This window comes from Rhinatrema bivittatum, chromosome 8 (assembly GCF_901001135.1).
Source record: "Rhinatrema bivittatum chromosome 8, aRhiBiv1.1, whole genome shotgun sequence".
Taxonomy (NCBI): domain Eukaryota; kingdom Metazoa; phylum Chordata; class Amphibia; order Gymnophiona; family Rhinatrematidae; genus Rhinatrema; species Rhinatrema bivittatum.
The window spans coordinates 212,921,877-212,949,608 of NC_042622.1; the positions used below are offsets into that span (position 1 = coordinate 212,921,877).

General features: G+C 48.2%; 1 protein-coding gene across 1 annotated transcript in view; it reads right to left on the minus strand.

Moving 5' to 3' along the window:
- Window positions 1-27,732, minus strand: part of STX1A (syntaxin 1A) — a 447,455-nt gene that overhangs the window by 153,444 nt on the left and 266,279 nt on the right. Inside the window, exons 4-5 of the mRNA XM_029613098.1 lie at window positions 25,377-25,451; window positions 11,888-11,961 (exon numbers count right to left, since the gene is read on the minus strand). Of these exons, the coding sequence (XP_029468958.1) occupies window positions 11,888-11,961; window positions 25,377-25,451 (149 nt within the window). The remainder of the gene's footprint in view (window positions 1-11,887; window positions 11,962-25,376; window positions 25,452-27,732) is intronic.

The following is a 27,732-nucleotide window of genomic DNA, read 5'->3' on the forward strand; positions in this document are numbered from 1 at the left end:
TTCACATGGATCCTGAGAAGGTCGCTGTCATCAAGGATTTGCCCCAACCAGTAGGGGTGAAGGCGCTACAGAGGTTTCTTGGTTTCGCTAATTTCTACCGGCAATTTATCCCACATTATTCTCAGCTGGTGGCACCCCTGACGGCACTTACCAAGAAGGGAGCAGATGCTAAGAATTGGACTACAGCTGCCCTACAAGCCTTCCAGACATTAAAAGAAAATTATTACTTACCTGCTAATTTTCGTTCCTGTAGTACCATGGATCAGTCCAGACCGTGGGTTATGTCCCCAATCCAGCAGATGGAGTCAGACCAAGCTTTGAGGGGGCGTCACCATATATACCGCTACCCCCTCTGCAGGAGTTCAGTATCGAGTATATCAAAGCCCGAGTAGAAAACAGAACCCCTTATTGGATCAAGTTTACAAATAACCGGCAACAAGGAGCCGTGCAACTATAATATCGAACGCAAACTGCAAGCACCCTACCAACGGGTAGGGAACAATGAACGCAGCTAGACAACCTGTAGGGAGCTGCGAAAAACAGTAGAATCTGAAAGAGCCATGAAGGACAGACTCAGAGAAGATCCGAGCAGGCTGAGAAAACCCAAATGCGGTGGGCGTCTGGACTGATCCATGGTACTACAGGAGCGAAAATTAGCAGGTAAGTAATAATTTTCTTTTCCCTGTACGTACCTGGATCAGTCCAGACCATGGGATGTACCCAAGCTTCCCTAAATCGGGTGGGGTCCTGTGAGGCCTGCTCGGAGAACCTGCTCGCCAAAATGCCCAGAGACTGGAGAGGCGAGATGTAGGCGATAGTGCCTCGAGAACGTATGTAACGATTTCCAGGTGGCTGCTCTACAGATTTCCTGAGAAGAAGCCGAGCGAGCCTCCGCCCAGGAGGCCGCCTGAGAACGTGTAGAGTGCGCGACAATGCCGGGTGGGGGAGTCCGCCCCATCCCAATATAGGAAGCTGCAATGCCAGCCTTCAGCCATCTGGCAATGGTCGTCTTCGAGGCCTGGGCCCCCTTCTTAGGGCCGGACCAAAGCACGAAGAGATGGTCAGACGTCCGGAACTCATTCGTAGCCTCCAGATAGAGACGCAGAGTGCGCTTGACGTCCAAGAGACGGAGAGACTTCGGCTCAGACAAAGAGAAGGACGGCAGTTCCACCGTTTGGTTCACGTGAAACGCAGACACCACTTTCGGGAGAAATGATGGAACGGTTCGGATGGAAACTCCAGAGTCTGAGAAACGTAGATAAGGCTCTCTACACGAAAGAGCCTGCAGTTCCGATATGCGGCGAGCGGAACAGATTGCCACCAGAAACACTGTCTTAAGGGTGAGATCCTTAAGCGTTGCACTCCGCAGGGGTTCGAACGGAGGTCCCGACAGGGAGCGAAGGACGAGGTTGAGACTCCAGGATGGACAAGGATCTCGCAACGGAGGCCGCAAGTGTTTAACACCCTTGAGAAAACGTACGATGTCCGGGTGCTGTAGCAGAGAGCCCCCATCGCGCAAGAGCGAGCCAAGGGCGGCCACCTGAACCCGCAGGGAATTATAGGCGAGCCCCTTGTCCACCCCCGCTTGTAGAAACTGCAGGATCTGAGGAACAGAAGCTGTAGTGGGTCCCGTGTTTTGGCTGGAACACCAGGACTCGAACACCTTCCAGACTCGAACGTAGGCTACCGACGTCGACGTCTTCTGTGAGCGCAACAGCGTTGACACTACCGCCTCCTGGTAGCCCCGGCGCCGGAGGCGGCGCCTTTCAAAAGCCAGGCCGCAAGACAAAAGAGTTCTGCCTGATCGAAAAATACCGGACCCTGGTGCAAGAGGTGGGGAAGATGTCCCAGCCGGATGGGTCCGTCGATAACCAGCTGTATCAGGTCTGCAAACCAGGGACGCCTGGGCCATTCTGGCGCGACGAAGATCACAGTCCCCTGATGAGCCTCTATTCGGCGGAGCATTCTGCCCACCAGCGGCCATGGCGGGAATGCGTAGAGAAGAAGGTGGAACGGCCACGGAAGCACCAGGGCATCGACTCCCTCCGCGCCTCGCTCCCTGCGGCGACTGAAGAAGCGGGGAGCCTTGGTGTTTCGAGCGGACGCCATCAGATCCAGGTGGGGGGACCTCCACCGATGGACGAGCAGCTGCATCGCCTCGTCGGATAGGGCCCATTCTCCGGGATCCAGTAGTTGGCGACTGAGGAAATCCGCCTGGACGTTGTCTACTCCTGCGATGTGCGAGGCCGCTAGGCGGACCAGATGTCGCTCTGCCCACTGCATTAACATCGCTGCTTCGAGCGCGACCTGCGGACTGCGAGTGCCGCCTTGGCGGTTGATATAGGCCACGGTGGTCGCGTTGTCGGACAAGACCCTGACCTCCCGGTTCCGGAGAAGGGGCAGGAAGTGTCGCAGAGCTAGTCTGACCGCTCTGGTCTCCAGGCGATTGATGGACCACTTCGACTCCTCCTCGGACCACGTCCCCTGCGTGGCGCTGCGGTCGCACACTGCTCCCCAGCCGACGAGACTGGCATCGGTGGTGACCACCACCCAATCCGGCAGCTCGAGGGACACGCTGCGAGCCAGGCTCGCTGGATCCATCCACCAGCTCAGGCTGTTTCTGGCCAACTGCGGCAACGGGAGAATCACCTGGTAGTCCTGCGAGAGCGGTTTCCAACGAGAGAGGAGAGCCCTCTGCAGGGGCCGGAGGTGCGCAAACGCCCAAGGGACCATGTCGATGGTGGAGCCCATCACCCCCAGGAGCTGCAGGTAGTCCCAGGAGGTGGGTTCTGGTAACGCAGAGAATCGCCGTATGTGATCCCGCAAGGAGTGCGCTTTGTCCGTCCGTAGAAAAACCTTGCCCAGACGGGTGTCGAAGGTCGCCCCCAAAAAATCCAAACGCTGCGAGGGCACGAGGGAGCTCTTGGAGAAATTCACCACCCATCCCAGGGACTGCAGGAACTGTACCACCCAGGCTACTGCTGCCTGCCAGTGGTGGAAAGATTTCGCTCGAACGAGCCAATCGTCCAGATAAGGATGAACTAGGATGCCCTCCTTCCGCAGGGCAGCCGCCACCACCACCATGATCTTGGTGAAAGTGCGCTGAGCTGTAGCTAACCCGAATGGGAGGGCTATGAATTGGAAATGCTGGTCCAGAATCTTGAACCTGAGAAGGCGATGATGCTCCTGGCGGATGGGGATGTGCAGGTAGGCCTCCGTCAGGTCCAAGGAGGCGAGAAACTCCCCCCGATGCACCGCCGCGATCACAGACCGCAGCGTTTCCATGCGGAACCGGACCACCCGGAGGGACTTGTTGACCTCCTTGAGGTCCAGGATGGGTCGGTAGGAGCCGTCCTTCTTTGGCACCACGAAGTAGATGGAATAATGGCCCGAGCCCACCTCTCCTAAGGGCACGGGCGCAATAGCGCCGATCTCCTGAAGCCTGTCGAGCGTCAGCTGCACCGCCCTGCGCTTGGGTCCCGATCCGCAGGGGGAGAAGATGAACCTTCCCTGCGGAGCGCGGACAAACTCCAATGCGTAGCCGCGTTCTATGGTGTCCAAGACCCACTGGTCTGATGTAATTTGCGCCCACTCCTGGTAGAACCACGCCAGCCGGCCCCCAATCCTGGGGACGGCGGAGTGGGCGAGCCTGACATCATTGCGAGGACTTGGGAGCGGTGTGTCCCGCCCCGAGGGCAGGGCGCGCGGGCCGGCGCCCACGAAAGGAGCCCGACCAGGGCTGAGACCTGGGAGCGGAGGATCTGGAGCCCGTCGGTCTGTAGTTCCTGTAGCGGCGTTGTGCCCTGGCTCTGGTCCGAGATGACGAAAACGCCCTAGAAGACCGATATCTGTCCTCTGGGAGCCGATGCACCGCATTTTCCCCCAGGGACTTGATGATCTGATCCAAATCCTCCCCGAAGAGGAACTTACCCCTGAAAGGCAGGGAACCTAGACTCGACTTGGAGGACGTATCCGCCGCCCAATTGCGAAGCCACAGCAAACGCCGGGCCGCCACAACCGAAGCCATGGATCGTGCCAGCACCCTGAACAGGTCGTACGAGGCATCCGCCCCGTACGCAACCGCCGCCTCCAGTCTATCCGCCTGGGCGGCCTCCTCGGGAGGCAGGGCCTGGGACGTGAGGAGTTGTTGTATCCAGAGGAGGCTTGCCCGCTGGGCAAGGGAACTGCACATCGCTGCTCGCATCCCCAGCGCGGAGACCTCAAAGACCCTTTTAAGGAACACTTCCAACTTGCGATCCTGCGTGTCCCGCAGGGCCGCTCCTCCCATCACTGGGATCGCCGTCCTCTTCGTGACTGCTGACACTGCGGAGTCCACCTTTGGCACCTTTATGAGATCCAGGAAATCTTCAGGCAGAGGATACAGCTTTTCCATGGTACGTCCGACCTTCAGGGAAGCCTCCGGGGTGTCCCACTCCCTAGTGAGAAGCTGGAGGAAAGATTCGTGGATGGGAAAAGCCCGGGCCCTCGGACGAAGAGCCGCCAGGACCGGATCCCCCTTCTTCGACGAGGTGACAACCGCGGGCGCTACCGGCGCGGGCGGTTCCGGTGGAAGGTCCAGGTCCAACTCCTGAATAATCAGCGGGATCAGGTCATCCAGTTCGTCCCTCTGGAAGAGACGCAGTGTGCGCGGATCTTCTCCGTCTGGCGTGGAGTCCGCTAGGCCCAAGTCCGTAACATCAGGGTCGGGAGTCGCTGATCCGGTTGCCGCTCCCACCGGTCCTGGGGGAGGCCGAACCCGAACGGGGGGGTTGGGGGCCCCCACTCCCGTAAAGACGGGGGGGGGGCCGGTGCAGAAGTCGACGTGCGAGGTACCTTAGCCGGGGGAGGTTCCGCCGGCGTGTCCAGCCCCTGCAAATATGCCGTATGCATAAGCAGAATAAATTCTGGAGAAAAACCCCGTCTGCCCGAGGGGGCTCCGGACGGAGGAGAGGCCGTGGTACCCTGTCCCTGCAGGCCCGGTTCCGGTACCAGGGTCGGGGGCGAAACCGCAACCGCCTCCCTATCCTCCAGCGGTCCCTGAGTCCCCTCAGGGCGCTGGGTGTGTAAAATGGCCGCCGTTCCCGCCAGGAATGGGGGAGGGGCCGGCCCACGCTGCCCGGGCAAACTAGGAAGAAAGGCAAAATCGGTGAGGGACTGCGAGGTGCCTTCCCCCCCGGGAAGGCACCGAGCGCAGATGCCCTCCCGAGAAATGCGAGACCCCGGCTCGCCGCAAGCCGAGCAGCGAGACGGCCGCAGCATCAGGATGGCGTAGCAGGGAGAAACGGCAGCGAAAATTAATTAAATGAGCCTCGGGGGGGGCCGCGAGAGAGAGAGAGACGACGCCGCGGGGGGGGCCGAGGTCGGCCTGCGCTACCTGCCGAATAAACCCAAGTGCTGCGGGGGGGCCCTCCTGGCCTCACGACCCGCCAACGATGTCCTTCCTGCCTGCCACAGCAGCCCCCGAGGAGCTGCAAGATGGCCGCCGGCAGAGAAATCAGCGCAGAGATGCCGGCACCACCGACACCCGCGATGCACAGGAGGTTGGGGAGCTGCAAAGGAAAAGCACCGAACAAAAACACAAACTTACCCCGGCCAAAACGAAGTCCAGAGAAGAGGAAAGACACAGAGGGTAAGCAAGGATGCAAAGACACACCTCCCCACAAATTGAGAAACTTTCTTTTTTTTTTTTTTTTTTTTTTAAACTACAAAACTTGATCCAAATAACAACAATAGGCAGAGGCCAAAGAGAAATAAACAGGGTAAAAAAGAAGGCACAGAGAAAACCTATTCCGATGGGGGAACCCCAGGGTACCCTACTCGCATCTGCTGGAGTCAGAAGATACTGAACTCCTGCAGAGGGGGTAGTGGTATATATGGTGACGCCCCCTCAAAGCTTGGTCTGACTCCATCTGCTGGATTGGGGACATAACCCACGGTCTGGACTGATCCAGGTACGTACAAGGAAAAGAAGCATTTCTTCAGGACCCATGCCTGCGGCACCCCAATCCTCAACGACAATTTATTGTGGAAGTAGATGCCTCCGACGTGGCCATCGGGGCTGTTTTAAGTCAGATGTCCCCTAAGGGGAAGCTCCTACCCTGTTCCTACTTTTCTCGGAAATTTTCATCGACTGAAAAGAACTACGGAATAGGGGATAAAGAACTACTAGCCATCAAATTGGCATTCGAAGAGTGGCGCCAATGGTTGGAGGGGGCCCAACAGCCGGTGATTGTTTATACGGACCACAAAAACTTGGAATACTTATGCCGTGCCCAGCGTCTCAACCCTCGGCAGGCCAGGTGGTCTCTATTCTTCAGCCGCTTTGATTTTCGTCTCCGCTACCGACCGGCCGATAAGAATGTTCGAGCGGATGCCCTCTCCTGTACTGCTGAAATGGACGATTTGCCAGATCCACCGCGGTACATTCTTGATCCGGCCAAAGTTCTCCTCGCAGTCACCAATACGGTCCTGACGGGGAAAACTGTGGTCCCCCTCAGACTGCGAAAAAAGGTTCTCTCTTGGGCACACGACTCGCTAACAGCCGGTCATCCGGGAATAGCCAGGACCCAGGAATTACTCTCTGAATATTACTGGTGGCCCCAGTTCAAGAAAGATGTTCGCCTCTACGTTAACTCTTGCCCAACCTGTGCCCGACAGAAGATTCCTGTCGGTCGCCCCTGGGGTCTTCTTCAGCCTCTGCCCATTCCCACGGAACCCTGGACTCACTTATCCACCGACTTTATCGTAGATCTGCCTGCCTCAGAGGGGAAGACGGTGATTTGGGTTGTCATTGACAGATTCTCCAAGATGGCCCATTTTGTGCCCCTCTCCAAACTACCTTCAGCACCTGAATTGGCGAATTTGTTTACGCAGCGTATCTTTCGCCTTCATGGGCTTCCTCTTCACATTGCCTCGGACAGGGGTTCCCAGTTTACGGCACGATATTGGCGAGCACTGTGTGAAAAGTTTGGGGTTCAGCTTGACTTCACCACCGCTTTCCATCCACAAGCTAATGGACAAGTGGAACGGGTAAACCGGTCTTTGAAGACGTTTCTTCATGCCTTTGTGGGAGACCTGCAAGATGATTGGGTGACCTTGCTCCCATGGGCAGAATTTTCCTTTAATCACCACAAGCACTCTTCCACTGGTAAATCCCCCTTTTACACAGTCTATGGCAGACGCCTGCGGCCTCCTTTACCGATACCCGTAGATGTGACTTCTCCCACTGTGCAAACCACTGCCCGACAGTTACGCCAGATCTGGCAGTCCACCCGGAAGAGGCTTCAGCGTGCGGCAGTTATCCTGAAGAGAGTGGCCGATCGGTTGCGCCGGCCAGCCCCAGTGTTCCTTCCTGGGGAGAAGGTATGGTTAAGTTCTAAATACCTTCGTCTACGACTTCCTTCAATGAGATTGGCCCCTAAGTACATTGGACCCTTCGTAGTTAAGGACAGGATTGGGGCTGTCTCCTATCACCTTCAACTTCCACGCACGCTCCGGATTCACAACGTCTTCCACGTTTCCTTGTTGAAACCCTTGGTTCTTTCCCTGTATCATAAGAAGGCACCTACATCAGCCTCACCTATGGCACAGGACGATGCCATCTATCAAGTGAAAGATGTGTTGGATGTCCGGCATCATCGCAGGCGTTGGGAGTACCTTCTTTCCTGGGAGGGTTATGGTCCCGAAGAGAATTCCTGGGAACCCGCCGTCAATATTCTGGACAAAAACCTCCTCCATCAATTCCATTTATATCACCCAAGTAAACCCAGACCTCCTGGAAGGGGGTGTAGGAGAGGGGGTACTGTTGCGGTCCCGGGCCGTGCCCCGGGTCCTCCACCTACCTCGGGGGCAGCCCGGGCCGTTTCGAGTCGTCCCCGGGTCGGACGCAGCAGCCCCCGGGCTTGCAGGCCTTCCAACGTGTCTCTCCCTCCTTGGGAGAGACGCCGACGTTCAGACGCGGCTGGCCCTGCCTCCTGACACGCGCGCGCGGGGAGGAGTCCTAATTAAAGGGGCCAGCGCGGGAAAACCCTCAGGTGCACAGAGGATGACGTCAGACGCCTCAGGGTACAAGTACCCTGCATTAGCTTTCCTCTGTGCCTTGCAACAAGGTTCCTGGACTTGTCCTGTGATTGCTGCGTTCCTGGTTATCTTCGTCCCACTTCTGCCTGCTTCCCTTGCTGTGGATTCTTCTGGACTTGACCCCTGGACTGGCTTTGGATCGCTCTCTGGCTCTGACTCCTGGACTGGCTTCGGATCGCTCTCTGGCTCTGACTCCTGGACTGGCTTTGGATCGCTCTCTGGATACCGACCCCTGGACTGGCTGCGGACCATCCTTGGACTCTGACTCCTGGATTTCCTACGACCTGCTGGAGGCACCAGCCGTCCGGAACCACGACCTGCAGGAGGTGCCTGCATCCGGACCACCCGCAACATCAGGAAGTCGCCTAAGTCCCAGCGGCCGTGTCCCTACGGGCCCCTCCTGGGGGGACTTCGGCTTCCAGGGTGAATCTCCTGAAGTCCCAGCGGCTGGACTCCTAAGGGCTCCTCCCGGGGGAGTGCCGGTCTCCAGGGCGAAGAGTCTTCTTCCTCCCCGGTCCAACACCGTCCATCCGTCCAGTGAGGGTCTAGTCCTTGGTCGCATAGGACTTCACCGTAGACCAGAGCGTCAGCCAGCACCGAGCTTCCGAACCGCCTCCTGGTTGGGACATTCGCTGTGGACCTCTACAGCACTCCATCTTCTGTTCCAACCAGCCCAAGGGTCCACGAACATAACACAGAGCTCCTAAAAACCGCAAGACAACTGCTGCGCGGAAAAAAAAGAGACTGAAGGGGGACCCCGTGTGGCCACAGGTTTAGTGGCATGCTGGACATGCTCAGGGTGCCAGTCAAAGTTCTAGAAACTTTGACAAAAGTGTTTCGTGACAGGGCTCCATCTGATGATGTCACCCATCTATGAGGTCTACCATCCTTCTTGTCGTGGGAGAAAAAGGAGATGCAAATGTTTGACTACTTTTTCCCTAGGCTTACTTTCTTTTTGAGAACGTGTGCAAAGTATGTGGGGAGAAATACCCGTGAACTCTCCAACAGTGCATAGTTTTGAAAACTGTCCCCCAGTCTCCCTATGGGGGTGATTTTAAAAAGGATTTACGTGCATAAAATTGGGATTTACACATGTAAATGCACTTTACCCATTTAAGTGGGCTTTTGAAAATTGCTACAATAGTATGCTTACATTTACAAGATTAACTCCTTTTAAAATTCACTTGTAAGTATATATATTTATCTATCTATATCTACATCTATTTATCTATAACACATACAGACATATACCAGCATAACTATACCTGTCAATTGGTCTTCTCAGGAGCAGCATTCACACTTGAACTCTCTCCCAGAAGTGATTTGCCTAACTCAGGAATACCTCCATTTGAGGAAGCAGGTGCAAGCTGATACTAATCAGAAACCCAAAATGGTAGACCAGGTCCCTTGGGCATAACCATAAAATTCAAGTCAACATTCTGGGTCATTTCCTGATTTTTTTCCTCCAATGTAAATAAAAAACTAGACTAGTATATTTGATACTTCAGGTTTTTCTTTGGACAGGGCAGCACAAGTTATCTATCTTAATGGATCCATTTCCTTACCCACTCGGCTAGTAGCCCATGGGCAGCTCAGCAGAGAAACACCTTGTAGATTAGGCAAAGCCTAGTGAAGTTCATGATGTTTAAATATCTCTGCTTTATGTCTGCTGTTCCTCAACCTTATGTTTTCTCTCTGTCACACAGTTTGGTCTATATGTAGTAATATCAACATATGTAGTGCTATCAACATAATCTCTCCTGCTCTCGCTAAATGACACAGTGCTCAGAGGATTTGACAAAGGACAAAGTTACCTATTAATCTTACTGGATCTATCAGCTGTCTTCGACACAGTCAATCATTCCAATCTAATCGACAGACTATCTGAAATAGGGATCAAGGGTAACACATTAAAATGGTTCATCTCCTACCTATCACATAGAAATTTCCAAGTGATGTTAAACAACAACCTCTCAAATAAAGTCAACCTCAACACAGGAGCTACACAAGGATCCGCCTTATCAGCTACACTCTTCAACATATACCTTCTTCCAATCTGTCATACACTAGAACATCTTGGACCAACTCACTTCCTATACGCTGATGACATGCAAATACTGGTCCCAATACAGAACACTCTAGAAGATACATACGATAAAACAGCTATATATCTCTCAGAAATCAAAAAGCAACTAAATGACCTGAAACTCATCATAAACATTGATAAAATTGAATTAATCATCCTAGACAAAACAAACAACACTCTTGAAGCCGCTCAATATTGAAAACCCAAAAACAACAATCTCACCTGTCATCCATATGCGAAATCTAGGAATCACCATTGACAAAGAACTCTCCTTCAAAATCCACATAAACAACAAGATAAAGGAAGGATATCACAAACTACTGACACTCAGACGTCTTAAACCATTCCTCACACAAGATGATTTCAGAACAGTCCTACAACTACTCACCTTCTCTAACATAAGACTACTGCAATGCCCTTCTCCTTGGACTACCTTTCACTACCACTCGTACTCTCCAAATCCTACAGAACACAGCTGCCAGAATTCTGAACTGATCAAAAAAAGAATATGAACACATCACACCAACACTCATCTCTTTACACTAGCTCCCAATAAAATACTGAATAGAATACAAAATTCTAACAATACTGCATAAAATCATCATAAGAGACCAAAACAAAAGGCTAAGCAAATTCATCGTAGTTCACACTCCAAAATGGAACCTACGCTCAAGGAACAAAGGCCTCCTAAAAATCCCTCATGCAAGAATCACTTGACTGAACACAACACGTGAGAGAGCAATATCCATCACCAGCCCCACACTACGGAACTCAATACCAATGGGAATAAGATCTCAACTAAGCATTAAAATGTTCAAAAAAGAACTGAAAACCTGGCTGTTCACCAGAGCCTACTCAAATTCACTCAACCAACCAGCCCACCAAGTACACACGCAACCCAACAAAAAGAAAAATGTTACAGCCCCAGACCTACCATAGAATTCTTAAATGTAATACCTTTCCTGTATTGTAAGTATGTAATTAGCCTTACAAGTAATAACTATTATATGTAATTAGCCTTGCAAATAGTAACTACTATATGTAATCAACTTACATGATATGACACTGTGATGATGCATATACAACCTGTTGCATGATTCTGTAAAGCGTTCTGATGGCAAAACCGAATGACGGTAACCAAAACACGTTAAATAAATAAAAATAAATAATAAATAAATATGTATATTATCCTATGTATTATCTATAGGCCTCTAACAATATCTTGTATTCTTTATTTCTGTCCCCTTAAGACCTGTTGCTTCATGCCATTGCCAGCTTAATTTTCTGTACACTGCCTTGGGTGAATTCTCTTTAAAAAAAAGGCAGGTAATAAATTATAATAAATAAAAATAAAATAATATATAGCTAAAATGTAAAGATATCCCTGAATATAAATACATATACATACACACATAGATAGCAAAACAGATGAGAAGCAAAATGACAACAGATAACAAGGAGAACTTGATTCTGAAATAGTCTAAGCAAACAGAGAGAAAGGCATAAGGATACAGGAATGTGAGAATAAACCTATACTACAGAACACAGTTTTGCCCATGATTCATCTCAAGATTACTATACAAAGTACATCCCTCATCCATGATTAATCTCAGAACCAGCATAACTGCACAAATTTACCTGGGATAAATTTCAGTATCTGGCATAGAGTACAGACTTGCCAGGGATTGATATCAATACCTGGTATACAGAGCACAGATTTACCTGAGTTTTTCGTATCCTCAAGTCTGCTGATGATCTGTTCATTGCTTCTTCATGTTCAATACTCTGCTCAATACCTGAAAAACAATGAGAAGAATGACATTTAAAATTAAATCCTGAAAAGTCTGAAGTACTACTTATCGGGGATGAAATTCTGGTATCAGTGGATCAAATTTCTCTAAATGTGGTCTCTTTCCATATACAGAAGGAAGTTCACAATCTAGGTATCTTCCTAGATGAGAATCTGACAATATAATCGCATAGCCAGTGTTGCATATCGCATTTTGGCAGGAAGGGGGTCTGGCTGCACAGAGATTTTTTTTTAATTTATAGAGTTGGGAGGGATTGCTGGCAATGTTCTTTCTAATTTTTGAAAGGCTACATAAGAAAAATTTTCTTTTGGGCAACTTTTTATAAGCGGAGTTAGTATAATGCAGATAATACTGGGATTTCTTGTGTGCTCTATGATTTGCTGCATGTGTGGGGTTCATGACCTCCTTGCCCGCGCACTGCTTAGAGGGAACATTGATTGCTAGGTACCCTATTACTGCTATCTGAGACATGCTGATTGGGTTGGGGGGGCCCCATCATCAGGTGAACATTTGCTTTGCGTGGTGGGCCTGGAGTAAGAAAGTGTGTCAGATTTGACACCCCCCCCCCCACACACACAGTTTTTCTTTTTTAGAAGGTAGGCCCTTTAAATCTAACGTGGGAGCATTGGGACCTGCAATAGGGTCTCGATGCTCCCATGTTAGATTAGCAATTTTCCAAAGACGTAGCTAAAATAAAGTGCTGACAAATTTCTAAGTCAGCTCTATTATTTTATTTACATCTGATTACCTATGCATTAGCTTCCTTACATGGACTTGCAAAATTCATGCATGCAAATCCCATAAGCAGTTCACTGCTTTGCATGGGATTTGCATGCATGAATAGGGGAGGGAATTTGACCAAATTTATGTTAATTATCGTGAATATTGCGCAATATTTGCATGCATGAATAGGGGAGGGAATTTGACCAAATTTATGTTAATTATCGTGAATATTGCGCAATATGGGCCGGATTTTAAAAGGGTTACACACATAAGGTACGCGCGTAACCCTTTTAAAACGCCCCTGCGCGTGCCGAGCCTATATTGCATAGGCTTCCAGTGCGCGCAAAGCCCCGGGCCGCTCGTAAGTCCCGGTGCTTTCTTGGTGTGGGCGTGTTGGGGGCGTGACGCGGTCGGCGCATCATCTGGGAGCGGTGCCGCGGGCGTGGTTTTGGCCCGGGGGCGTTCCGGGGGGGTGGACGCAGCCTCCAGACCAGAACATGGTGTGCGGCAGCCGGCCTGGCGCGCGCAAAGTTACGCCTGCCTCGAGCAGGCGTAACTTGTGCGACAGAGGTAGGGGGGGTTTAGATAGGGCCAGGGGGGTGGGTTAGGTAGGGGAAGGGAGGGGAAGGTGGAAGGAAAGTTCCCTCAGAGGCCGCTCCGATTTCGGAGCGGCCTCTGAGGGAATGGGCAGCGGCCTCTGAGGGAACGGGCAGCGTGCGCAGGGCTTGGCGCACTTAAGTTGCACAAATGTGCACCCCCTTGCACGTGCCGACCCCGGATTTTATAAGATACGTGCGGCTACGCGCATATCTTATAAAATCTGGCGTACTTTGGTTCGCGCGCGCTGTGTTTTAAAATGTACCCCTATTTATTTATTGAAAATCTTTTCTATACTGTCATTAAGTTATTTACCATCACAACGGTTTACAAAAAGGCACATAAAGTATCATAAAAGATTTAAAATAGATAAAATGTTATAAGTGCCAACAATGATCCAGTTACAGAATGTAATCTTATATAAAACTATTTGATACATTTTGTTTGACTAGTCCCTTCAATACATGTACCATAATTAATTTACATGTAAAATAAAAGTCTTTCTTGCAATTCATATTCTATATAAAGTTATCATTCTAAGATGAATAAAATATTAAAAGTGAAGTTTTAGAAAAATAAATAAGAATATAGTAAAAACTTAAAGTGCTGAGTTTAAGAGCTTAAAATTACATTACTATGCCAGGTTTTATTTACTTTCTCCAATCTCTTTATAAAAAGCTTGTATTGTGCGATATATGGCATTTGTCACGCGACGTATGCTGTTTAATGCGCATTATAGCCCTATTGTGGCTTGATGAATCTCCCAGTTAGCTCAATAAGTGAAGATATTCAGACTTATCTGGCTAAGATTCATCAAGCCACAATGTTTTTTCGTGGGAGGGGTCCCACTATCATGAGGGGGGTGTTGCTGCGATAGCTGGACAACTCCCTGAAAAAACATTGTGGCTGTATGGCGCATTCTTTTGTCTCACGGCCAAACCATGTGGAGTAAAAGAATGTGCCTAGCAACCCTTTAACACAATGGCAGCACCAATTTCATTTTGAAACGTCTAGTGGAACATTTGCGGATTCCAACCACTACTATGACGTCTCCGCTTCTTTTGTCTTCTATTCATGGAGAGCCCTTACCGGGTGAAGTAACCCTGCTTACAGAACCAGTGAGCTTACGTACTGGTGCTCTTCATACAGAGACTATTTCCTTCTTTGTGCTAGAGAAGGCCATGCATCCTTTGGTACTTTGGTTACAGTGGCTGCAGAAGCATATGCCACAATTCAACTGGGCCATTTTGGAGCTTTCACGTTGGGGTCCAGATTGCCATGGCAAATGCCTGATGGAAGTCTCTCCAATACCCTGCATGCCAACTACCCCATTGTTGCCTGGGTTACCGCCTCAATATGCATCTTTTCAAGATGTATTCTCTAAAGAAGCCGCTGATGTATTGCCTCCACACAGATCATACGACTGCGCCATCAATTTGAAGCTTAACATGGAACCACCCAAAGGAAGGGTTTACCCTCTCTCCGTAGTGGAAAATAAAGCAATGTCAGAGTACATCCAGGAGAATCTCCAGAAAGGCCTTATAAGACCCTTCAAGTCTCCTGCCGGCGCAGGCTTCTTCTTTGTAGGGAAGAAGGATGGAACATTATGTCCATGCATTGACTACATAGGTCAAGGATCACTGTAAGGGATCACTATCCCTTACCACTCATCTCGGAGCTATTCGATAGACTACAGGGAGCCAAGATATTCTCCAAGCTTGATCTCAAAGGAGCCTATAATCTAGTTCGCATCCGCTCTTGCGATGAATGGAAGATGGCTTTTAATACCCGGTATGGGCACTTTGAATACCTGGTGATGCCCTTCGGCTTGTGCAACGCCCCGGCTGTCTTCCAAAACATGATGAATGACATTCTGCGTGATCTACTCTACCAATGTGTCGTTGTCTACTTAGACGACATCTTCATATTTTCCCAGGCCCTGAAAACTCATCAGGAAGATGTCAAAAGAGTGCTGCAGAGACTTCGCGAGAACCGCTTGTACGCCAAGTTGACCAAATGTGAATTCCACAAGGAATCCGTGCCCTTCTTAGGGTACATTGTCTCAAACAAAGGTTTCCAGATGGACCCTCAAAAGCTTGAGAGTATTCAAAAATGGACACAACCCACTGGTCTAAAAGCTCTTAGATGATTCTTGGGATTTACCAATTACTACAGGACCTTCATAAAAAATTACTCTTCATTGGCTGTTCCATTAACAGCGATGTCTAAGAAAGGAGCCAACGTTGCCACTTGGTCTATGGAAGCTGTGACAGCATTTCAGAAGTTAAAAGACGCCTTCTGAAGTAAACCATGTCTCTGCCATCCGGACCCTACACGACCCTTCATTGTGGAAATTGATGCCGCGGATATAGGCGTAGGGGCCGTGCTAAGCCAGACCAGTGACTCTAAAATCTTGCACCCCTGTTCTTTCTTTTCCTGATGCTTCTCACCAGCGGAGAAGAACTACGGCATTGGGGATAAAGAACTACTGGCAATAAAAATGACATTTGAAGAGTGGCGCCCCTGGCTTGAAGGTGCACAACATCAGATCACTGTTTACACTGATCACAAAAATCTGGAGTACTTCTGTCACGCTCAACGCCTTAACCATAGTCAGGCAAGGTGGTCCCTGTTCTTCAACAGATTTGACTTTGTGCTGAAATATCGCCCTGGTGATAAGAACGTCAGAGCAGATGCATTATCTCACTCTTTTCTCTCTGAAGACGTACCTGATAAATCCCAGCATATCATCGACCCGAAGAGAGTTATTTTGACAGCTACACATCCAGTACCCCCGGGCAAGACCAATGTACCCTGCAATCTAAGAAAGAGATTATTAGCATGGGCTCACGATTTGAAATTGGTGGGACATCCTAGTCAACGAAGAATTCTGGCTAAGCTACAGAAGTACTATTGGTGGCCCACCATGAAGGAAGACACTTTTGCATACATAGCTTCCTGTTCCAATTGTGCCAGACAGAAACCTACGCCCAGACGTCCTTGGGGCCTGCTTCAACCCTTGCCAGTACCAGATGAGCCCTGGACCCACATTGCTACAGATTTTGTAGTGGACGTGCCATTTTCTGAAGGTAACAATACCATCTGAGTTACAGTGGATCGATTCTCGAAGATGGCTCACTTCGTGGCTTTCCCTGGCTTGCCTTCAGCCATGGAACTTGCTAAGCTAGTCATCAGTCACATCTTTTGCCTACAAGGTATGCCTAAACACATTGTTTCTGACAGAGGAGCTCAATTTACAGCAAAGTTCTGGAAAGCCTTGTGTAAGAAATTAGACATCACACTTGACTTCACCTCTGTGTACCATCCTCAGTCAAATGGCCAAACTGAGAGAATGAATAGAACTCTCAAGAAGTTCCTTCGTGCCTATGTTGGTTCACGACAGAATGACTAGGCTGAACTGTTGCCCTGGGCTGAATTTGCCATCAATTCACACCCAGCATCATCTACTGGATCTACACCTTTTGAAGTGGTCTACGAATGACATTCCTTACCACCTTTACCACGTCCACTTTCTGTGTCATCCCTGGCAGCTCAATCTACTGCCAAAGATATACAACAGCTCTGGAGAAAGATTAAAGAGATGCTCCAAAAAGCAGGACAAAGAGCTAAGAAAGGCTATGACGCTCACTAAAAGCAGCCTGACGCTCCTGAATTCCAGCCTGGTGACAAGGTCTGGCTGTCTACCAAGCATCTGAGACTCAAGCTACCATCAGCTCAATTTGCTCCACGCTTTGTCGGACCCTTTCCTATTCTCTGACGATTGGGCACACTCACCTGTAGTCTGAAACTTCCTCCAGCTATGAAGGTTCATAATGCGTTCCATGTTTCGCTGCTGAAACCGCTTGTCCTTAGCGAGTTTTCCACCAAGACACCTGAACCTACTCCTGTTGATACAGAAGACGACAGAGTACAAGGTTGATGCCATCCTTGATGTAAGAAAGAGAGGCAGAGTTTGGGAATACCTCCTGTCATGGGAGGGATACGGACCAGAAGAAAACTCTTGGGAACCTTTGGCTAATATCATGGATAAAGAGATGCTTTGTCAATTTCATCGATCGCATCCTCAAAAACCAAGACCAGGTAGGGGATCTGGAGGGGGCCCTTTGAAGGGGGGTACTGTTGCGTCCGTCGGTCTCAGATGGATTCGACCTCTGTGCCTCACCTTTCTTCCTTCTCTCTCCTCAAGCCTTGGGAAGATGGCAGCTGCCGCGTCTTCATGCCGCTTCCTCCAGCGTCCCCAGAATGGCAACAGTATTTGCCATGTTTCTCCTGAGGGCCTCCTAGGGTGTGCGCACGCACACCACCCACATCTTTATCCATGTCATGGCAGGAACCTCGGGGGTGTCCTCCTCGAGTGATGTCATGCCATCCGAGTATTTAGCCTGCCCTTCGTTTGCTAACAAACTGAGGCCTGGATTTATCAAAATGCGGTAAGTACCGCATGCGATAGCAAAAAGGGTGTGTTTTATGCTAATATAGTATTTATCGCAATTTGCACTAATTACCTGTGCGAAGAGCTAAGTTAGTGCAAATTGCGATACCATTTCAGATTCTGCAATAAGTGCCAGACCTGTTGTATTTCCTGCATTCAACCACTGGGGGACCATGAGAGAGAGAGAGAGAGAATGAGAGAGAGAATGAGCGAGGGAGAGACTGGCTATAATATCATGGCCCATAGGCAGGTATTTGTATCCCTATGGTAGGCCCACCTAGTAACTCGAGGTGGGGTTTAGGTATGAGTGTAGGGGGTTAGGGGCCACTTTGACATTCTATATGACACCTACGAACAGAACAGTGGTCTCTTGTGAAGATTTGCTGGCCTTCGGAGTGAGGAAACTCACTCCAAGATGAGATATGGGCAATGTTCTCTCAACCTAGCTTGATGTTACCCAGGTAGAGAGTCCATCAAGCTAGGTCCAAATCTCATCTTGGAGTGAGTTTCCTCACTCCGAAGGCCAGCAAATCTTCACAAGAGACCACTGTTCTGTTCGTAGGTGTCACGTAGAATGTCAAAGTGGCCCCTAACCCCCTACACTCATACCTAAACCCCACCTCGAGTTACTAGGTGGGCCTACCATAGGGATACAAATACCTGCCTATGGGCCATGATATTATGGCCAGTCTCTCTCTCCCTCTCTCTCCCTCTCTCCCCCCAAGGCTCTGAAGCTGTCAATTCAGCTGAAATCGGACTTACAGGAGACATGGCAATGAATCCTTACCTCATGGCAGCTATCACACAGCCTAATGCATTTGAAAGAGGTGTAGTTAAAATTGGCGTTACGGCTGTGCAATAGCTCTTCGCAGACAGGCTAACCCAGTCCACCCCTAACTTCTCCTATTTTTGGAATTTGCATCGCACCATACGATATGGTGCGATCGCATGTGGTAAACAAGTTTTCGCATGCGTTAAGGGCTTATCGAATGCATTAAAGGCCTATCGCATGCGAAAACGGGGCTTTTCGCATGCGATAAGCCCTTAACGCATGCGAAAACGCCTTATCGCATTTTGAAAAATGACCCCCTGAGTTAGCAAGAATTGGATTGCCTCCAGTCTAAGCTGCTCTGACGCTTCCTTGCTGCCGCTGGAAGCTCTCTCTGCCCTCCGGGGTCATTCATCTCTAACCTGGGTACCTGCTCCTCGGGGGCCCTATGCTTTCTTTCAGGTGCCTATCTGGGATACCGGGTACTCGCTCCTCGAGGGCCTGCTTTCCCTGCCTTGGTGCCTACAATTCATCTACTTCTGCCTGCCAGGATCTCCATCAATACAGCTACCTACTTCAGTGAGTAATCTAACCGTTGTCAGTCTGTCTCACCTACTGCTCAGCGCCGGGAACCTGTATCTGGGACTTCCTCTACTACCTTGCGCTGCTTATCATCTACTACTGTGGGAAGGGTCTTTTCTGCCGAGGACCCCTGGACTACTTCTACTGTGTTATCTCACTACTGCCACTCCTGATAGTATCATCAAGCTGTATAATAAATACAAATCTTCTGTATCTGCGTGTCTAGAGTCTAGCCTAGTACTGCAGTTCCTCACGGGGCTCCTCCCCGTGGGAGTGGCCATCGTACCCAAGAATCCACTCCAACACTTCAAAACCATAACACTCATTATAAATGTATGTTCATTTTCTATTTTCACAGTGTATTTTTACTCTGTTGATACCCATATGATAGACCTATGGGCAACATGGAATTGGGGTTATTACTACCCTGTCATTTTATAACTACTTTCTGCAACTATTGTAATTATGTAAAGGAAATGCATTTGTCTTTCCACAGCAATCATTAGGCAGTGATAAGGTACAGTATAAATGTAATGGAACATAGTGCGATACTGCTTCTACTTAATGTAGATTATTCTGCCACACACTGAGGCTCTCTATAGCATTACTACTCTTAATTACTGTAATCACTGTAGACAGCTATTATATTCCCATCTTCTTGTTACTACTTTCTGTAGATATTTTACTCATTGGAATTCACACTGAAATTCAGGAAGTGCAGAATATAAATCCAGAAATGAATGAATGAATGAATGATTTACTAAGGTGTTTTTCCTTTTCTATGTGTACAGGAAAAAAGTTTACTAAAACAGACTCGAAATACAGTTGAATATCTGGCTAAAGATAACCAGATCAAGTTATCTCTTTACCCCTCTATGAATATGAAAACTCACTGGTCAAAATCTCTTTTGTATTAAACTGTTATTATTCTAATTCTCCAAACAGCATACTTATTTATTTATTTTATTTTTTATTTAAATTCTTTTACTATACCGATACTCAAGACGCGGTCTTATCGTACCGGTTTACAATAGAACAGGGGAAACCAATTAACAACTATATAGAAGGTAAAAGTTACATCAAACAGGGAGCGAAAAACTTGGGAGCTGGAGGACAGGAAAGATATTTTAAAACGATATCAACTGAAGAGTGCTAAAATAGTCATTGAAAAGCATGAAAACCACCGACAGTGATACAAAATCAACTAGATTAAGCTCGGCTATGGGTTAATCTTAGGTAATTATTCACAATTATTCATAAATCTTGTGGACGGGGGAAGCATGGAGGGGTAAGCAGGGGGGGAGGTGGGAGGGCAGGGATGGGGGTAGGGGGAGTAGGGGGAGTAGGGAGGCAGTCAAGGGTGTTTGTCTCTTAAAGATATTATTGAATATTCTCCATATCCTATGGTGTGCTGCGGTGTTACATCTTCTGGGACTTCCTCCAGTATCTTTCCAAGCACATCTAGCTTAAATGAAGCTGAAACAACAGCTGGTAGTATTTGAAAAGTGATTGATCTCCTGTTTTCTTTCTTCAGGATTCTCTAATCAGTATGAGTCTGTTTGCTATTAATCTCACTTTGTAACAGTCTCCAGCATAATTATGAGTGGCAGTTCTTGCAGCTACTGTGACAATTTTTCAGCAAAGATGGACGGAAGCAGCAAGACATCTCAAATCTATTTTGAACTGGGAAAGCAGTCTCTGGTTTAGAGTCAAGTAGATGCTCTCTGAGCAAGGTCTTATGCAGGGTCTAACTGAGGTTCTTGTTTTTCCCAGCGATAAGCAGGCTGAATTAACCATTACATGTGGGTGAAGTCATCCAGTGGTACCGAACAGACTCTTCTCTCCAAGACAGTAGAGCTTTGACGTTTACTGAGCATGTGACTGGAACAAGGTTAGGTCAACGCCATTTTTGAAAGAGGCACTGAGCAAGACTTGGGCTAGAGGGCGCCACAACCCCTTCTTCGTACTGATAATCTTCACTTTTAGGTAATGAGGTGTAGGGGGGGGGAGGGGGAAACCACTCTACACTAAAGATTTAATTTTTGATTTGGGGGGTTGGGGGTGTCTGTCTGGCTCTTTTTGTATTGAAAGGGGGGGGATCTAAAGCCACTATTTTATTTATTTATTTAACACTTTTTTATACCGACCTTCATAGTAATAACCATATCGGATCGGTTTACATTTAACAAGGGTATAACTGTAGCGTAACTAAAAGAAAAAACATGTGATGCATGTAACTAAAAGAAAAAACATGTGATACATGTTAATTGGGGTGGGGGGGGGGCCCTGTCGTCACATGAACATCTGCTTCCATTTTAATACTTGAGTGGTGATCCTGGGGGGAGGAGGGGGGGGTCAGGTTTGACCCTGCACACTTTTTCAACTTTTCTTTTTTTTTTGGAAGGTGGGCCCTTTAAGGCAACAGTGGCCCCATACGTTGGGGGCCACCATCACATGTTAAAGGCTCATGCTGCGTTATTTTTCCTTATGGACATTTACCGTGAGACAAAACAATGGGGCAATAAAGACACAATATATTTTGGGGGGAAGGGCCCATTATCGTGGGTACACATCCTGCGATAGTGGGGCGCCTCCGGTGAAAAAACGTCGTAGCTTACTGATTCCAGATATATGGGGGTGATGCATCAAGCCGCGTTAGTGCTTGAAGCGTGCATTATATTGTATATATTGTGCGATATATGCAATATTCTGCATCTCCCAGTTCATATACCCTCCCCTATTACAATGACCTTCTTTGCATGTGATCTGCATGTATGAATAATGCAAATGCATGGAAAGAGGGTCATTACTAGTCAATTTAATATAAACATTTTATTGCGGCCAACCGAGAAGGTGATCAGCTACGATAAAACACCACCACCTATTTGAAATGCGTTAGATGTGAGACAGGAGGCCTGGAACCCTAATGCAGGTCCTGAAGCTCCTGCCACACATTTAAAGCGGCAGGAAAAAAAATAAAAGTCATGGAGAATGGGGAGGCTGAGTGGGGGTCAATGCTGAAATGGAAATAAAAAAAAGACCTGTGCGGCGACGGCCCAGCCCCCTTCACCCTTCCCCAAAGCCCAAAACTAAAATGTGGCCCCGTTCCCCGATCTCCCCACCCTCCAAGTGACAGACTGCGTCCTCTCCCTCCCCCTACACCCAAGTGACTGCCCCCGACAGTCCATACCCCCTTCCTCTACCCCCTAAGTGACAGTGTCAGTCTCCCGATTTAAAAAAAGAAAAATAAAAAGGTCCTAGACCTCATCCCAGTCACATGGAAAATGGCACCGATCAGGCTGGGTGCAAGGGTGCACCGGCCCTGATGTGGGATCCATTTTTCAGTACAGGGGGGTGGAGGTCAGAACACTACTTTTTCTTTCGGGGGTAGGGTGGGGCCCAGGGCCTTTTATTTATTTTTTTTAAATTGGGGGGACCATCACTGTCACTTGGAGGGTGGGGGTATGGACTGTTGGGGGCTGTCACTGTCATTTGTGGGGTGGGAGATCAGGCTCGGGGACAGGGCTCCATTACCGATGTCACCCATATGTGAGGACTAGCATCTTGCTTGTCCTGGGATAAAAAAAAAAAAAAAAAAATATATATATATATATATATAAATAAACACACACACACACACACACACACACATGACCTATTGGAGGAGGGGTCAACATGGATTTAGCAAAGGGAAATCTTGCCTTACAGTGTACTAGATGTTTTGAAAGCATAAACAAACATGTGGATAGGCGTGAGCCAGTCGATACAGTGTGCTTGGATTTTCAAAGGCATTTAACAAAGTTCCACATAAAAGACTTCTCAGGATTTTATTGCTTTATTGTATGCAGATGGAGGAGTTGCCTAGTGGTTAGAGCAATGGGCTGCAAACAGAGATGCCACAGTTCAAATCCTGCTGCTACTCCTTGTGACCTTGGGCAAGTCCATTCACTTTTCATTGCCTCGGGTACTAACTTAGAATGTGAGTCTTCTTGGAACAGGAAAATAAATATAGTACCTGAATATAATCCACTTTGGAGTATCTGGGTATCTGGAAGGTGGAATATATATCAATAAAATATATTTATAGTGTTATTTTATGTTAATATCTCATTTTAATTATGTATGTTATGTATGTTACATTTGTATCCCACTCCAAACTTTGTAGGGTCACGGGTAATAAATACTTTTAAATAAATAAAACATCATGGGATAGAAGGTCAATCTTCAGACCCAGCCGGCTAAGTGGATAAGGCTTATCCAACTAACTTACACGGGATATTCAGCAGCAAAGCTACTGTGCTGCTGAATATTCCTATATTCGAAAAAGCTTAGACCTGCTATGCACCAGATAGATGGATAAATAGTGCCACCCAGTTATGCCTACTGCCTGCCCACTGATTTTCCAGCTAACTACTTAGCTGGATAAGTGCTTTATACAGCTAAGTGGTGACCACTGAATGTAGTCGGATGTTCAGTGGTCGCCACTTAGCTGGTTGCCACTTAGCTGGTGGCCACTGAATATCCAATTCAGTTATTTATTTATTTTTTATATATCAACATTCAATCTGAGATATCAGATTGATTTACATTCAGGTACTGTAGGTATTTTCCTTATCCCCAGAGGGCTTACAATCTAAGTTTTGCCCAAGGTCATAAGGAGCAACAGCAGGACTCAAACCCTGGTCATAGCCCACTGCTTTAACCACCAGGCTACTCCTCCTCCTTATCCCTTAGGATAAGTCCTACTGTGTTTGAATATTGACCTCAGGAAACAGACTAGTATTAAATGGTCAGTTTTCTCTGTGGTAAAAGGTAAATAGAAGTGAGCCCCAGGAATCTTTACTGGGACCCATGCTGCTTAACCTATTCATAAATGATCTGAAGCAAGGTAAAACTCATGAGGTGATCAAATTTGCAAATTTTGTATCAAATTTGCAAATGATACAAAATTATTCAAAGTTCTTAAAACACAAGTAAGCTGTGAGGAACTGTAGAAGGACCTTGCAAGACTTGGGAACTGGATATTTAATGGTAGATGAAATTTAACATGAATAAATACAAAAGTAATACACAAAGGAAAAAAATTCTTAACTATAGGTATACAATGCTGAGTTCCATGTCAGAAGTCAAACCTCGAACGGAAAACAATCTATTGAGTTAGAGATTATGATATGAAACTCCAAGGGGACAGACTCGGGTGCAATGTCAGGAAGTATTTCTTTATGGAAAGGGTGATGAATGCATGGAATAACATCCTGGAAGAGGTAGTGAAGACAAGAACAGTAATGGAGTCCAAAAGGGCATGGGATTAATTCAGAGGATCTCTAGTAACTAGAAAATGGAAATGAAGAAACAAGATAACCTATGGCAATTTTTGGCCCTTTTGTGTTAAGTATAGCATTTCAGCATGAGGATAACCTGCATGAGCAGTAGTTACAATTCTCAACATTTTGCTGGGCAGACTGGATGGCCCATTTGGGTCTTTATCTGCTGTCATTTACTCTATTACTAGATAGCATGGTGCTACACAGAGACACCTCCTCCTGACACTAATACAGATATACTCACTCCTACTTGAGACAGAGGCAGTACAATGATACACAGAGATCCTCACTATGGGGCGGATTTTCAAAGGCCCGCGCGCGCCGGTGCGCCTATTTTGCATAGGCCGCCGGCACGCGTAAAGCCCCGGGACGCGCGTAAGTCCTGGGGCTTCCTGTCGGGGGCGTGTCGGGATGACGCGGCGTTTAGGGGGCGGGGCGCGGCGTTTCGGGGGCGGCGATGTGAGCGTGGTTTCAGCCCGGGGGTGTTCCGTGGGCGTGGAACAGCCCCCGGGACCGGACCACGGAGCAGGGCAGCCGGCCGACGCGCGCAAAGTTACGCCTGCTTTCAGCTGGCGTAACTTTGCCGTCAAAGGTAAGGGGGGTTTTAGATAGGGCCGGGGGGGTGGGTTAGGTAGGGGAAGGGAGGGGAAGGTGGGGAGAGGGCGAAAGAAAGTTCCCTCCGAGGCCGCTCCGAAATCGGAGCGGCCTCGGAGGGAACAGGCAGCGCGCGCTGGGCTCGGCGCGCGCAGGTTGCACAAATGTGCACCCCCTTGTGCGCGCCGACCCCGGATTTTATAAGATACGCGCGGCTACGCAGGCGCGCGGCGCAGCAGGCGCGAACAAAAGTACGCGCTCGCGCAAGTTTTTAAAATCTGCCCCTAATTCTCCAGGCAGCAGCAGCTCAGTGATAAAGACACCTCTCCAGATAGCAGCAGTATATAGAGATACTCACTCTTTAATTTGGATCGCACTTTGTTAGCTGTCTTTTTAATGTCAGACATTAACTCTTCTAACTCCTCCTTGGTTTCTGCAGAGATAAAATAAGAGGAATTGATTCAGGTTAAAGCATGGAAGTAAATATATGAACCAATAACAACCAATAAGCCCTCATCCCTATTGCTCTTATTGTTATCAATTAATGATTCTTGGCCTCAGCATCATGTAAGAACATAAGAAATTAAGAATTGCCATACTGGGTCAGCCCAAGGGTCCATCAAGCGCAGTATCCTGTTTCCAACAATGGACAATCCAAGTCACAAGTCCCTGGCAAGTACCCAAACATTAAATTAATCTCAAGCTACTATTGTTTAATAATTAATAGTAGTTTATGGATTTTTTCTCTAGAAACTTATCCAAACCTTTTTAAACCAAGTTACACTAACCGCTGTAACCACATCCTCTGGCAATGAATTCCAGAGCTTAACTATGCGCTGAGTGAAAAAGAATGCAGTCCCTTATTCTTTCATACTGCATTCTATGTTCCCTGACTTTTACTTCCTGCATTAGTCACCTTTGATCCTTATCAAAATCATTATCCCATTATCCCAAAATCATTATCCCAGCTATTATAAATTTAATAAAATACTGTGATGAGTCATCATGCACTGTCTGCTCGGATATAGGGTCAAAGCACAGCACAAATGCTTAGGCATAACAAAAGTGATATACCAGGGCTGTCAAAGAAAAATGACAAGAGGCAAATCTTCCAATCTCTTCAACCAGAAGAGTGTACTTTTAAGGCAATGAGTAAGTCCTCTCTGCTATGTGGTTCTGTTCAGCCTAAGCAATGTTTTGCCTGCAGCTACCCACCATATTAACCCACATATTATGTGGCTGATGCAATACAGTGCGCTCATCCAAGCGCACTGTTTAATCCCGTGGCTGGACGGTAATTTCTGAGCAGCCCAAAATGAGTACAGAAAAGCATAAAACACTGCTTTTCTGTACTTCCTCAGACTTAATATCGTGGCGATTTTAAGTCGGAGGAACCAAAAGGACCAGAATTTAAAAAAAAAAATTAAAAACAAAATAGTGTGCCGACAGTCAGGTTAGGAAAAGGGACGCTCAATTAACGAAAGTCCATTTTCCTAACCCACTGACTGCCACCTCTTCTGGACACCTGCTGCCAAGGAGGTGCTAGGGGCGCACATTTGTCTCATTCCACTCATCTTATGTTCTAGAAAGATTTCAAATAAGAACATAAGAACATAAGAAAATGCCATACTGGGTCAGACCAAGGGTCCATCAAGCCCAGCATCCTGTTTCCAACAGTGGCCAATCCAGGCCATAAGAACCTGGCAAGTACCCAAAAACTAAGTTTAATCCATGTTACCATTGCTAATGGGAGTGGCTATTCTCTAAGGGGTAGATTTTATAATTTTGCGCGAGCGCGTACTTTTGTTCGCGCATCAGGCACGAACAAAAGTACGCTGGATTATATAAGATACGTGCATAGCCGCGCGTATCTTATAAAATCCGGGGTCGGCGCGCGCAAGGGGGTGCACATTTGTGCAACCTGTGCGCGCCGAGCCCAGCGCGTGCTGCCTGTTCCCTCTGAGGCCGCTCCGATTTCGGAGCAGCCTCGGAGGTAACTTTCCTTCGCCCTTCCCCCACCTTCCCCTCCCTTCCCCTAACTAACCCACCCCTCCCGGCCCTATCTAAACCCCCCCTTACCTTATTGCACGATTTACGCCTGCTAAAAGCAGACGTAAATCTGCGCGTGCCAGCGGGCTGCTGGCGCACCATCACCCGACCCGGGGGCTGGTCCGGAGGCCTCGACCACGCCCCCAGGCCGGCGCCACGCCCCCGCCCCCACCCCCGCAACGCCGCGTCACGCCCCCGCAACGCCGCATCATTTAGGACACGCCCCCGACACGCCACCTTTACAAAGCCCCGGGACTTACGCGCGTCCCAGGGCTCTGCGCACGCCGGAGGCCTATGCAAAATAGGCGCGCAGGGCATTTAAAATCCGGCCCTAAGTGAACTTAATAGCAGGTAATGGACTTCTCCTCCAAGAACTTATCCAATCCTTTTTTAAACACAGCTATACCAACTGCACTAACTCATCCTCTGGAAACAAATTCCAGAGTTTAATTGTGCGTTGAGTAAAAAAGAACTTTTTCCGATTAGTTTTAAATGTGCCCCATGCTAACTTCGTGGAGTGCCCCCTAGTCTTTCTACTATCCGAAAGAGTAAATAACCGATTCACATCTACCTGTTCTAGACCTCTCATGATTTTAAACATCTCTATCATATCCCCCCTCAGCCGTGTCTTCTCCAAGCTGAAAAGTCCTAACCTCTTTAGTCTT